Source organism: Magallana gigas, chromosome 6 (assembly GCF_963853765.1).
Source record: "Magallana gigas chromosome 6, xbMagGiga1.1, whole genome shotgun sequence".
NCBI classification, from domain to species: domain Eukaryota; kingdom Metazoa; phylum Mollusca; class Bivalvia; order Ostreida; family Ostreidae; genus Magallana; species Magallana gigas.
The window spans coordinates 45,543,286-45,556,612 of record NC_088858.1 but is presented as its reverse complement, the minus strand read 5'-3'; the positions used below and the strand labels follow the sequence as shown (position 1 = coordinate 45,556,612).

The following is a 13,327-nucleotide window of genomic DNA, read 5'->3' as shown; positions in this document are numbered from 1 at the left end:
TACACAGTAGATGGTGCATAGATCTACCACCTTGCATTAATACTTGAATCTTTTTTATAGATTTATTTGACATTAATGTATTTTAGCTCTTTTGAATTATTGGATGCTAAAGCACCTGTACTTTAGTGGATCAATTAAATCACAATCAAAAGCTACTCCGGGGACACCAAAAAAACATTTAACCTCGAAAAATACCATTGATTATCAATACCGTTTCCTAAAATGTGAAGAAATAAATAGCACGGGAATTGCACAATCAAATCAGTCTTATTCAAAAGTTGTATGATAGAGTAGAGAATTATTTTTCAACAAAACTGAAGCAACAAACATAACTTATTGACAACTGAAGGACAAAGAGGGTATGATAAAGCCTAATAGACTGGGGAAAGGAGGGAGGAATCTACAGACACACAGACAATGAGTTAATGCTTACCGGGTTGCTGAGCTGTCTGGCTAGCGACAGCGATTCACATTCCTCTGAGCGACCATCTTTACTGGCTCTAAGGGCAGCGAGTCGCCTGCTGATGTTCATCTTGTCCCACTACCATATCTATCGTTAAAACAACAATGAAAAATTGTCAATAAAACAACAAGATAGTGTTAAAACAACAACAAAATACTGATAAAACAACAACAAAATACTGTCAAAAAATCAACATCATTAAAACGACAAGATATTGTCAAAACAAGATACTACGGAATCATCAATTTTCAAGGGGGACCAATGTTCATGGCTTTCGTGGTTAACCCTTACATCCCCACAAACCTAAAACACAATCATTTTCTTAATGTTTATTAAAATTATCTCGATTACACTACCAATGAAATAACATCCCCACGAACCAGGAAAATTTTGGCTCCCCACAAACATTGATCTCCATGAAAAAAAATGATTCCACAGTGTTGGCAAAACAACAGCTAATAGTTCTTGTACAATCACCATCAAGAACATTCTTCTCTTAGTATAAAAATAACAATACTTTAAAGGACCCATAACCTGCTACAAGGTGATTTACTTCAGAATTGCCAGCACAGGTTTTCAGTAAGGAAATTTTACAATAATATTTTGTCTGTATAAAATAACACATCCTCCTTCTTTGTGGGTGATAAATAGATCAGGTGGTGCACACCAACTCGATGACTGGACATCATGTATATGTTAATATAATACGTAACACACTGAAGTTCGTACATTATAACGTATCCTGTTAAAAAAAATATGGAAATCCTATATAGATATACACATTGTAAACTCTTTTTTACATTGTTATGTGGGACAATAAAACACAACTTCCTGAAACTTGTCGATACAGACTACCAACTTACACTACATACACACACACAATTTCCTTGGCATAATAAATAACAATGGTATTGCATAATTCACCCAAAAGATACAAGAATATAATACAAGTAACTGTTCTCCAGAATAACCAGGATAACATAAAATCCTTTCTCAAGTACAGGTACTTGTAGATCTTTTCACAAAGATAATAATCTTATTGTTCTAGCTACTGGGTAATTTAAACAAAAAACACTTTGAACATAACATAATCACCCATTTTAAGGAATTGACTGGAATAAGAGGTAAAGTATTTTATTTCCTTACTTGTCAGCATTAAGAGGATGATATGGGCAATATAGAGAAAACTGGTTTTCCTGTTTTGCATAGTCTGCTTGTGCAAAAAGAATGTGACAATACAGGTGAAATTTTATTTATTTATTTATTTTTTTATTTTTTTATTTTTTTTGCAATATTTGTATTTTACATAAGCCACTCCAAATTATTAAAGTCAATCATGGGTGCCATTATCATAACACTTATCTAACAATTCTTTTTTAAATTACTTTCAAATTTTTTTTAATAAAATTTCCATCATACAAGAAGCATTTCTGGGGAAACTTCTAGCCCATGCTTGTTCGAGTACCATTTTTAACTATAATGTGTATAATTATATGAATCAAAACATATGTAAAAAATCTCAGGCAGACCTGCGCACTATACACCCAAAGGCAGAATATGAAGGAAAAATGACAATATTTTCATTTATTTGCAACATTGCAAGAATAAGCCCATTTTAGTGATGTTATAGAAAAACAGCAATTGGACAATGATGACTAATATCACAATTAATGTGACAGAAATCCCCTGTATAATTGCTTTATGAAGATTTGATTTTGAAAGATACTTTTAAAAATTGGTTTATTTGACCATATTAAATGTAGTCCTTTGTAGCATATTGTAGAGGAATATTTCATGATATTTCCCTTATTTTCTTTGCACCCCTGTCTGTCCTATTGTTGATTCAGGGCCATGGTTTATGCACTATATATATCAGGTAGCCTTCAGAGTTAAACAAAAAACTGTAGAATAGTAGAGAGGTGTAGATATAAGAAAGAAAACTTTCCTGTAAATTTCACATTTAAGGAGCAGTGATTCTTAATTGAGAAAAATATTTTTTAAAGACAACATAATTATATTTCCACTATTTTTTATCAATTACCCTTTTAAACGTGATACAACATATTAATTCCCTTTAATCTAAAGTTGCTTTATGTTGTGTTTAATTGAAATAAGCCGTATGGGTAAAGGAAAAGTGAAAGTTTACAGGTTGACAAATAGACAACAGGCATCAAATGATCAGACACGCACACTCATTAAAGCTCAGAGAATAGCATCTTCAGCTTTTTCTATAGCATGCTGGGCTATATGTTATTTAAAATAATTGTGTTTATACAACATGACACTCTAGAAAAGGTCTAATTTGTTCAGGCCTGAAGCCCTCTCATACCCAAATGTATTGAATAAAAATTTAGTATAAAAAAAATCTTGTTCAGAACCAAACATGAACCCAATGACACTGGATTTAGTACCCATTATGATGTTTATATATTATTTTAAAATATAAATTTCAAAGCAAAGTCTAAAAATAAATAATGATTGAAATGAAACACAAAACTTTAATGACATTACCATAAAAATGTTTTGTGGGTTTCAATGCTTTTTATACATGTATTTATTAAAGATATTAAAAGTAATTGAAATGTATTTAATTACATTTGACAAAGTAATCTAAAGTAATTAATTAAATTAGGAAATATCAAAATTATTGATGTATTTGAAAGTAATTAATTCCCTTACATTTCAAAGTAATTGACCCCAATCCTGGTTATTTTGTCTAATGATTGGTACTGTGATGATGACTAAAGATTAATCCTGGTTGTTTATTATCCATAAACAGATGAAATAAACATATTAACCCAACATTCAATCATCTGTCAAGTACACAGGCTTCATCTATATATCTGTTTGTTGGTTAGATAATAAGTAATGCTAATTAAAGGTCAATCCAGGATATTTATTCTTCGTTTATAGATGTAAGGGCTATGAACTTCATTAATTATAATTACTTTGACAGGCTGTCTCTTAGCTAGACTATTTTATCAACTTACATTATAGACTTCATTGACTTTTTGGCCTCTGAGGTAACTGCCTTGTAAAATAATAGATCAGACCCATGAAAAGAAAGGTAACTCTCAACTACTACAGCAGATGTATTTTGCAGCTAATACAGTAGATTTAGATATCACATTGGGTACAGTTTTAAAAGGTGGGTGACTTAATTACATTGTCATGGACAGATATTGATTTTGCAAAATGGTAAGTTTTCTGAGCTTTATTTCATTTGAATGTTTTGCCAAATATCAAACATACATCATATATTCCCGAAGATTAAAATAAATGATCTTTCATCCAAAAAAAAAAGATTTGATGTATCAGCAGTGAAAAGGGGAAAAAATGATTGTTACCTGTTGTCCAAGAATTGGAGTCATAGACACTGAATGATTAGAAATTGTTCCCCAAAAAAATAAATTAATCCAAAAAAGCCTCAATTCCTAGAACTGTCGAAATGAAATGAGAAGTAAAATACATTCTCTGTTTCTGTAGGGATCGAGATTTCAGTGGCAGCCTGTATTTATTATCTCTATACCCACTTCCTGGTAATATGCTTAAGACTTAAAACATGCAACTAAAAAACAAGTAACTAGGATTAGAGTTACAGAAGCAACAGGAGTGAGTTCATGATATGATTAAGACAATTTATTCAAAAATAGAACACCAATTTGATGTCTGACAATTGTACCAAGATTCTTTCTTAAGTGCCAATTTATAGGGTTCTATAAATATGAATGCTAATTAATTCAGGTGTAAGATAGTTTCCAAATGTGAAATATCCATACTTGAATTATAAAAGTTTAGAACCTGAAAATAAAATAAAAATATGAATTGCACAAACCCCCCCCCCCCCCCATTTTAATGAATGTTGATTATAATGGGAATGTCATAATATATGTCATTATGATATGACATATACTCTCAGGTAATGAATCACTTTTGTACTAAGTATGAGCTTCCGATAGTTTATGTACATCAAATAAGTTAAGGACCAATTGACATTTAAGTAAGATTGACACATGGACAGACAGACAGACAGACTGACAAAGAGATGGATGAACAAAGAGGTTGATATGGTAATTCAGTAATAAACCCATCCACCCCGTAAACTTTGCTTGTGGAAAGTTAAAACCAATGTCTGTATTCCAGTCACTCTTTAGGTGCTAACACAACATCTATATTTGCCATACCTATAAAGTAACCTGTTCCTGACATCAAAAAGTAACATAAGAGTAGGGTGTTAAATGATAAACTTACCCTTCAAGAGGAACTCATATTGGAGCACTGGATGATTAGAAACAACATGATCAGTATTTAAATACGCTGCACACAATCTGAATGCCTAGAAACATTGGGTATTGATTTCTGCTCATTTATCTTTCGGGTCATTCTTATCGTTTTCTATAGGACTATACTTATATTTATTTGATGCTTACAGTCTACTTAATTTTTACTTAATGACCTTCAAAGTGTATAAAGTGACCTTGAGAATTTATAATTCAATTTAGGTTTGATAAGCCAATGAAACAGAATGCATTCTTCTTGTCTATTTTTTTTTTACAGACAATGCAGTATATGTGTTTCTGTCAACAGACAAACACATGCACAATTGTCAACTGTGTGAGCTCTGTGTGGATCATTCTTTTCCATCTTCTTTCACTTCAAGTGTGGGCGATGAGCTGAGGATCTTTGTAGATTTTGCTAGAACATGACTCTAAACAATGAAACTTGATGACAAAATTATTGATAAATTGTACTTGATTAATCGTTATACAGTATTCCATCAATAATTGTTTGGGGATAATGTTTTATGTTAAAGATCTTTGATTCCTGGAAAAATAAAGCTTGTGTTCTACTGCAATAAAAATGTTACCATCGATGTTAAGTTCGTCCCATGTAGAGACAATGATGGTAAATTTAATCAAGAAAATGGACGTGACCTATCAGTTGTTTTATGGAGATGACCTTTAGGATTATACGCACTCACAAAATCACGAACCTATAGTAGTCATAATTCACACAAATACGCACAAACTAAAACACATTAACTCTAAAGCCATATTAATAAATATCATATAAATAGTACCTGTTTGGGAGGGTAGATTGAAATTGACACCCCCAAGAAAACCATATTGTAAACGACGCAAAGCGACGGTTGACATTGATTTTCAAGAGAATTGTCAATTTCAACTATTACCCTCCTAAACAGGGACTATTTCTTTTATTACACTTAATGTCTTCATTTTAAAGAAAACTTTACTGCTTTTATTTTTATTATTTATTCGCATTATTTCAAACACGAATGATTTCTTTAGAAATGACGCAAATTCTACGGCAAACCGTGTGCGCATAATTTAAGCCCAGGTAACAATTTGTATGCTGTCAAGTGTGTTGCTAACGTTGAGGATTATACAACGGATTATAAACTGCATCCAAGCCAATCAGATTTTAGTATTTAACATGAAAGTATAATAATGCAAAATATGTATCTTATACATGTATATAAACTGTGGTGGAGTTCTCCTCATCCAATATTACTATAATGACACTAAAGTCATCCCATAATATAACAATACAGTCGATTTCCCGGCTGCAGGTTCTGTAGCTGTCTATCTGAAAAAACCTGATTGGGAGCTACAGTTCCTTACATGCTAAAAAGTTGCATTTCATGACGCACCAAAGCTTTTGATTGTTTCAGACTAATTAACCTTATTTCCACTCAAACTAACAGTATGTGGAAAAATTCACTACTATCTTCATAGCTTTACTTGCCTCAGAGTTTTTATAAAATACCCTAATTGACCTCAGAAAATAAAGTATGTTAGTACATTGTAAATTTACATGCAGATCAATTTAAGATTCATCATTTCTACATGTAAACATACTACACTATTTCAGTTTACAGGGCTGGTGATATTGTTTCAAAGAATATCAGAGGCAAGCAAAATCTTTAGTAACATGTCTGAAGAATTTTCTGAATAAAATATTTGTAGAGAATTTGTGTTTAAAAATCAGATTAATCAGTGAAAAACTAGTGCACGTTTTTGTGTGCCGTAAATTGCAACTTTTTATCATGTAAGGGACTGTAGCCCAGGTCCATCCAAATTTTTTCAGACCAGCCAGGAATGACATACATTCAGCTATTCTACTGATTTTCCAATACTAGTACCTTCATATACACCCCCCCCCCCAAAAAAAAAAAAACAATTGAAACATCAATAAACTCATGTGACACAAAAGTGAACTCCAAATTGATACCTCAATAAATCTCATTCATGATTTGTCAATAAATCTGATAACTCAGAGAGCCTGATACACATACAATGTTGCTCAGTGCCTCATATGTTGTAAAGTACCTTAAGTGTACCTCAAGTGCACCTCAAGCTGGAAGAGGGTGCTCTAAGTTATGGAACTTAATTGTGCCCAATCCAAATTGCATACCTGTCAACTCTCCCGATTTTTTCGGGAGTCTACCGATTTTGAACCCATTCTACCATTTGTCTACCGATATATTTTTTACCCCCAATTTTTAAGAAATCCGGAATTTTTACTGATTTCGCTTTGAATAATACCATATTTCCTGTGAAAGAGAAGATGGCAGTTCATTGTTTATCGGTAGATACATACTTATTGCCGCTGATAATACATAGGCGTCGGAACTGGGGGGGGGGGGGCTAGGGGGGGCTTAGCCCCCCCCCCCCCCCACTTTTTTTGCAAAGTTATACCTAACCATAAGAAACATAGCATGATAGAGGGTTCAGCCCCCCCCCCCCCCAACTTTTTCTCGCAGGAAAGATTATTGTTCCTAAATTTACCTTGAAAGATTGAGAAGTTGGATTCAGAAGCATACTGCCGCCCCCATGGAAAATACACCACTAAGCCATGATCAAGTGAAACCTTCTAAGGACACTCTAAAACTGACTAAATCAGCAGCTTACAATTACAATAAAGAACATTTAAAGTGTATCATTTGTTATTTCTTAGTTTTCAGAATGAACTAAAAGAACGCGCGATGACTTTTTACTATCAAAAAAGGTCGTCGCGCATTTTCTCCCCCAAAAAATATTTGGAATGTTGACAGGTATGCAATTGTATTTTGTACAATAAAAATATGTTCAATTCAAAGAACCTCATAAAGCACATTCTAAATACCTCAATGTAAAATGGACCTTCCTAGAACTGGTCTCCACTGAAACATTATAGTAGCTACTGGTACCCAATGAACCCTCAAATGCTGGGATGTGACTTTTCAGTGGAAACGCTGATTTCAGTGGATTTGGAATTCAAAATGGTTATTCTTGAGATAAGTGCAAATCTGACCCCTGACAGAGTGATTTCCTCATCTTTCTTCCTCTGCCAGTAATCCAACTGATACCCCCAATGAACCTTTATAGTAAAACCTGAACCTGCATTATGTGTAGAACTTCAATTTACCTGAGTACCTGAATCATCTCTCCTATAGTCTCAGGCTAGTACTGTTGACCAGCAAAAGAAAACAATACACACTGATATATGAGAGTACTGTAGATCAGTGAACAATAAGTAAAATGTGTGAAACTAATACATGTACCAGGAAGCTTTAAGAAACCAAATAAAGTTACAAAATTTAAAAATACCTAACCTAATTTAAACCACAATGTGACAATTACTGTCATCACAATTACATCAATGATGCCAAATAAATTTGTTTTTCAAACTAAAATGAAACAAAATAATGAAAATTTAAACTTCCTTTCATGTTCAATAGTGCTTAATATAGTATGAATAAGAACAATGGTATCACAATGTATTGTTACCCAGGATTTTTTTTTTTTTTACTTGAAATGCCAGAGCACACAAAGCTGAACATAGAACATCCTGATACAATGCAATTCAAAAACAATATAGTTAGGACTACAGATGAAATATACCTACTGGTAGTTGTTCCAAATGGGGTTTAGCACTTAACACCCATAATTATTCAAAAGAGAAAAATTTCCCCAAAATCAAAGGATTGTGATGCATGACTTTATTTAAATAAATCCCAATGTTCGATTGAGTCAACTGGCTTCACAATTTGTTGTAAAATAGCCTGTATGTACATGTATTGTGCCGGTATACAGTGAGTGTACATGTCCTAGTATTCTGCAGATTCCTTATTTTACGTGAGTACTTAATTGCGCGATTCAACTGTTTTGCATCAAATCGCAAATGCTGAATTTTTATTATAGTTTCATTTAGGTTAGATCTGTCCAAAAAATGAAAGATTTTAAAATTCATGAGATGGGCTTCTTGCAATTTTGAGCGGATATTAGAACCATTTTAACCAGACCTTGGACTTTCAGTAGGATGTAGCCATCTATTTCTTGCGTCAAAACAAGTTAAAAATGACGCGGTTTCAAGCGAAATATGCACCGATTGCGTAGTCTTAGCTCAAAAGCCAGACAAATCTTGTTGATTTCAGAGAGCCATGGCTGAGTGGCCTTCAATGAAATAGACAGGCCTACGTCACATTGCTGTTTAACACAACTACCCAAAGTCCAAGCTCTAGTTAAAATTGTTCTACTTCCTCACGTTTACTTAGGAATCTACAGTGTGTTGTAGAGTTATAGTCAGTATTGCTGGTGTTTCAATACAAAGTTACTGTATTCCTGAATGTACCATTTCTAAACATTGTTATGAAGTTGAGGGAGGGGGGATCAAGTTCAAATTATAAATTGATAAACCAATTACCGGTACATGTAAAATCCTGGGGAAAAAATGAACAAAAACTATGGATACTTCTGAAAAACAGGTGGGCAGGGAGGTAAACAAGTACAGTAGAGGCCAACCCATCCCCCACAGATATACAGGTGCACAACACCTGCAGTGCTGTCAAATAATTAATTACGCTGCACATTGATTTACATGAGACTATATATTTTGCAAGTACATGTAATAGAAATTTACTTGGAAAGCCAGATCAAGTATTTGGAATCAATTATACAGTCTACATCATCAATATTTCACAAAGCCATGTCTTAACAAATGTTTTCTAGTGAGAGAGAGAGAGAGAGAAGCATGTAGTAAATAATTACTACTGGTTGATAACTTAGCAAATGCATTTAGATGTTGACAGAGCACTAGAAATGCATATTTCATCAGATTTATTGCATGCAGATGCAAAGCAAAGAACACTGGCCTTAAAAGCTGTTACCAAAATCAATAGAAAACTGAACTTTGACACGGTAGATCTAATCAAACGAGAGACTTCCTTTCTCAAAATTCAGGGAGAAGTAAATGTCAGACAGAATTTACTCCATTGATCTTATTCCCTCTTGTCATACCATGTTTGGTTATTTCACAGAATTTCTGCAGTCCTTTAATTGGTACAAACATGTCACTTTAATCAATCACTATCAATCAATCAGATCTATTGATTTTGTATCATATTTTCACTTCGTCATTCAAAGAGTTTCTAAAATAAAACTAATGTTACCTACACATGATACAAAACTGCACATTACCTGACTCAAGTCCAGAGATTTATGTACTTTTGTACACCAAGATCACAACAAAATTCACAGATGAACGTCGTAATTAAGGGTGTTCCTAAAATCTTCGTGTGTCTAATGATCAGTCAGTAGTGACAGAGCTAGGGTTCCCAATGTTTATTTCAATTTCGCCTACATGAATATCAACTGTCCACTTTTCAGACCCTTCCCTTTTCTTTGGAATCCCCCTTACCTGTTCACATTCTGATGGAGGTTAAAGTCCAATCATCCACCTTTTCATTCATTCACTGATGCCCCCACACAAATTCTTCCCGGTCAAGTCATAGAGTCCTTGCAGTACCCCATTCACAAATGCATAAAGGGGTCATTGAGTGTCTGGGTAGTTTACCTTCGTAATCCTACACAAATGAACAATTCTACACGAAAACCCCTTAATTATATCTATTACACTGAACAAATCGGAAATTCTAATGACAAAAATTCAATAAGTTTGCTATTCACATCCTAGATTTTAGAAGATTAAAATATATCTGAAATAAATGTATAGCCTAAAGAAATAAACAATTACCTGGTAATTAGCAAAATATTTTACTGCAGCATTATTAGCATTTCTCTACAAACAAGTTCCGATTCTACAGTGCGTGAATTTGACATTAAGATGTCATAACATTCTATAATAAGATCTAAACTTCATCTACACTCATTCTAAGCTCATTAATTTGTGGTCAGACGGCAAGATTTATGAACAACTGCAATAGACACTAGACAGTTCCAAATATAGAAACATTCCAGTAAAATTATATTTTATCAAAATAAATCTGTAATGCTCATAACATTATCAACAAAGCTACAATAAACCATATTTTATTAATTTCATCAATAAGATAAACATATTTATAATAACTTTAACATAACATTGTATACCATTTGTTACCTTTGTGGGTTTTCTGAGTCTTTTTTGAGTTTGTGAAAATTCTATACTATACAGTTTAAATTTAAGTCGCACTTCATTCTTCCTTGGGTTTTTTCTCTGGCTTACTTAATATGCTGTGCCATTAACTGAATGAAGACTGCAGCAAATATTTCTTGTTTAAAATTTATTTAGATTTTTATAATATTGATGTGCAGACAAACGTTATAACAAAATTCATTTCATCGAAAAATACCTTGACTAAACTCAAAGTGAATATTTAAGCAATAACATCAACTTACGTTGCATGTGAAATATTGTTGGTTTGATAACTTTCTTTACACTAAATGAGAATTGATAAAAGATTCCTTCACAGTAACTACGGTACTGCTGTTTTGCAGGACAAATTGACAGATAGTTTGGTGAAGAAAATGACATTACAACAATTGTTTCATTTATGTACGTAATTCAATTATCTTTCAAATCAAACTTCTCCAAAATAGATCAATTTGCCCTTCAACAGAGCAGTACCGCTGAATTATCATGAAGGGTTAATGTATTGTTTCTCTTTTAGAGTAGGAACATTTAAATAATTAAAGCATCAATATCTGCATTTTGTCATTCCATGGTAATTTTCAACAACAAAAATTAATGCAATTCTTTTCTGTGTCAATAAATATCTTAATAAAATTCAACATTGCATTTCGATCTCTGATTGCATTAAATCAATTGTGTGCTGCCTGGCTTTATCATTTGTGTGGGCTAGTTCTTTTATTTTTCTGCAATGAACTTTCAATTTAATGACTTACTGTTGATTTCTTTTTTTACAGGAGTACTTAATTCTGCAATTCAACGGGGATTTTTTCATCAAATTGAGAGAATAAAGAAATAAAATTGCGTACGCCAAAGTTTATTACTATACTTTCATTTAATTCACATCTGTCTAAACTTTAAAGCAAGATTTTAAAATCTGAGAGATGTGCTTTGATCACGTGATTTTACGCAGATTTTAATTTCTCATGTTTAAATAGCAATCTACAGTAAGTCATTACATACATGTACCGGTACATGTAACAACTAGTGTAAAGTATATGAAATACATTTGTATAGACATGTGTCAACCTTATTTCTTTTTGTTACATTTATGAATCCTACATATTTAAGGTGGCTCGCTACACCTTGAAATAGATTCTCAAATCAGCAAAATATTTTAAATCATGACTATAGATAGCATGAATTGATGCATAAGAAGTATATAAGTCAAATAGGCAACAAATATGCAAATTAGGATAAAAAGTTATGATTTTTTAAAATCAAATTCAGTAAATCTAAACAAAAGCCCCTATGCGGATTCAGACTCATGATCTACGGTTCACAAGCTCCATTATGATACTTTAATCACTGAGCTATGATGATATTCAACCAAATGGATTGATACAAATAATTAAACAAAACATTTAAATCACCATCTTGTGATGTAGTGTCTTCAAAAGTAAAAGTCTTGAAGTAGTAAGGTACCTTAAATCTTCAAGCTATACATTACCCTTCCAGTTTCATTCAATGTTATTAAATTTTACAAGTGGTTACCTTGTTTGAATATCATAAGTTTTTTTTAAACATTGCCCCCATTTAAATTTCTTATATTAAGATATCTAAAAATAGGTCAGACGAAAGCATTGTGATCTGCGGGAGAAATTGACAAAAAGTCTTTCACATGACAGCAAAATTTAAATCGCTCAGATGATGAGAATAACCTGCTGATCATAAGACAACAAGGTCCTGGTCACTCATTCAGCAGACACAATGTCACATGACAAACATGTGGTCATGAACACAAACAATGACACACTAACAATGTCACAATTCTAAATTCTTTGTAAATGGTCAATAACAACCGAATGCATCTATTAATAATTTATTTAATTTTTTTTAAAAAGCTTGCAAAAGTGGAGAGATTGGAGCAATCAAAGACTTAATCATGTTAACATTTAACATTGAACCAAAGCTACATATTGTTATTATTGCGTTCTGTTCATTTTTTGCATGATAACTTCCTTTTTTCCTGATAAATTCAAATTCAATGGATCATTTTGATATGTTTATTAAATCTTGATGTCATATATCTGAAATAACAGTAGCTTGTGTTATAACAGATTGATATCAAAGTACCTGGTAACCTTTTCTTGTAGTCGCAAACCTTTAGAACTGAAAGGCAAATTGAAAGTTTGGGTTGATTCATTGACAGCTAGGTATTAAATATTTAAACTATGGCAGACCATATTATTTCAGCACAAAACTAATCAGACATTTTACTGCAACACATTTTCGCACCTTTAAGTCTGTTCCAGAACATGTGACAACATTCAATCAATTCTGATCCTTTGGTGAACAGTAAACAAGGTTATGCCTTCTGTATCTTTCTGTTGGTCCTATGGACTATTATACTGGATATGTATATCAGTTGATTTAAATATCGCTCCTGTGCCA

The 13,327-nt window shown here is 32.7% G+C and overlaps 1 protein-coding gene across 8 annotated transcripts in view; it reads right to left on the bottom strand.

The window, feature by feature from the left end:
- Nucleotides 1–13,327, bottom strand: part of LOC105333748 (transient receptor potential cation channel subfamily M member 3) — a 74,869-nt gene that overhangs the window by 60,933 nt on the left and 609 nt on the right. The window contains exons 1-2 of one of the 8 annotated variants that reach the window (XM_011436899.4): nucleotides 10,163–10,184; nucleotides 434–550 (exon numbers count right to left, since the gene is read on the bottom strand). In XM_011436899.4, the coding sequence (XP_011435201.3) occupies nucleotides 434–532 (99 nt within the window). In that variant the 5' untranslated portion in view covers nucleotides 533–550; nucleotides 10,163–10,184. Of the gene's footprint in view, nucleotides 1–433; nucleotides 551–997; nucleotides 1,342–3,810; nucleotides 3,952–4,714; nucleotides 4,829–7,891; nucleotides 7,912–9,942; nucleotides 9,962–10,162; nucleotides 10,185–13,327 lie in introns of those variants that run through there. The other 7 variants (XM_066088572.1, XM_011436900.4, XM_034468854.2 and 4 more) reach the window with 7 other exon arrangements.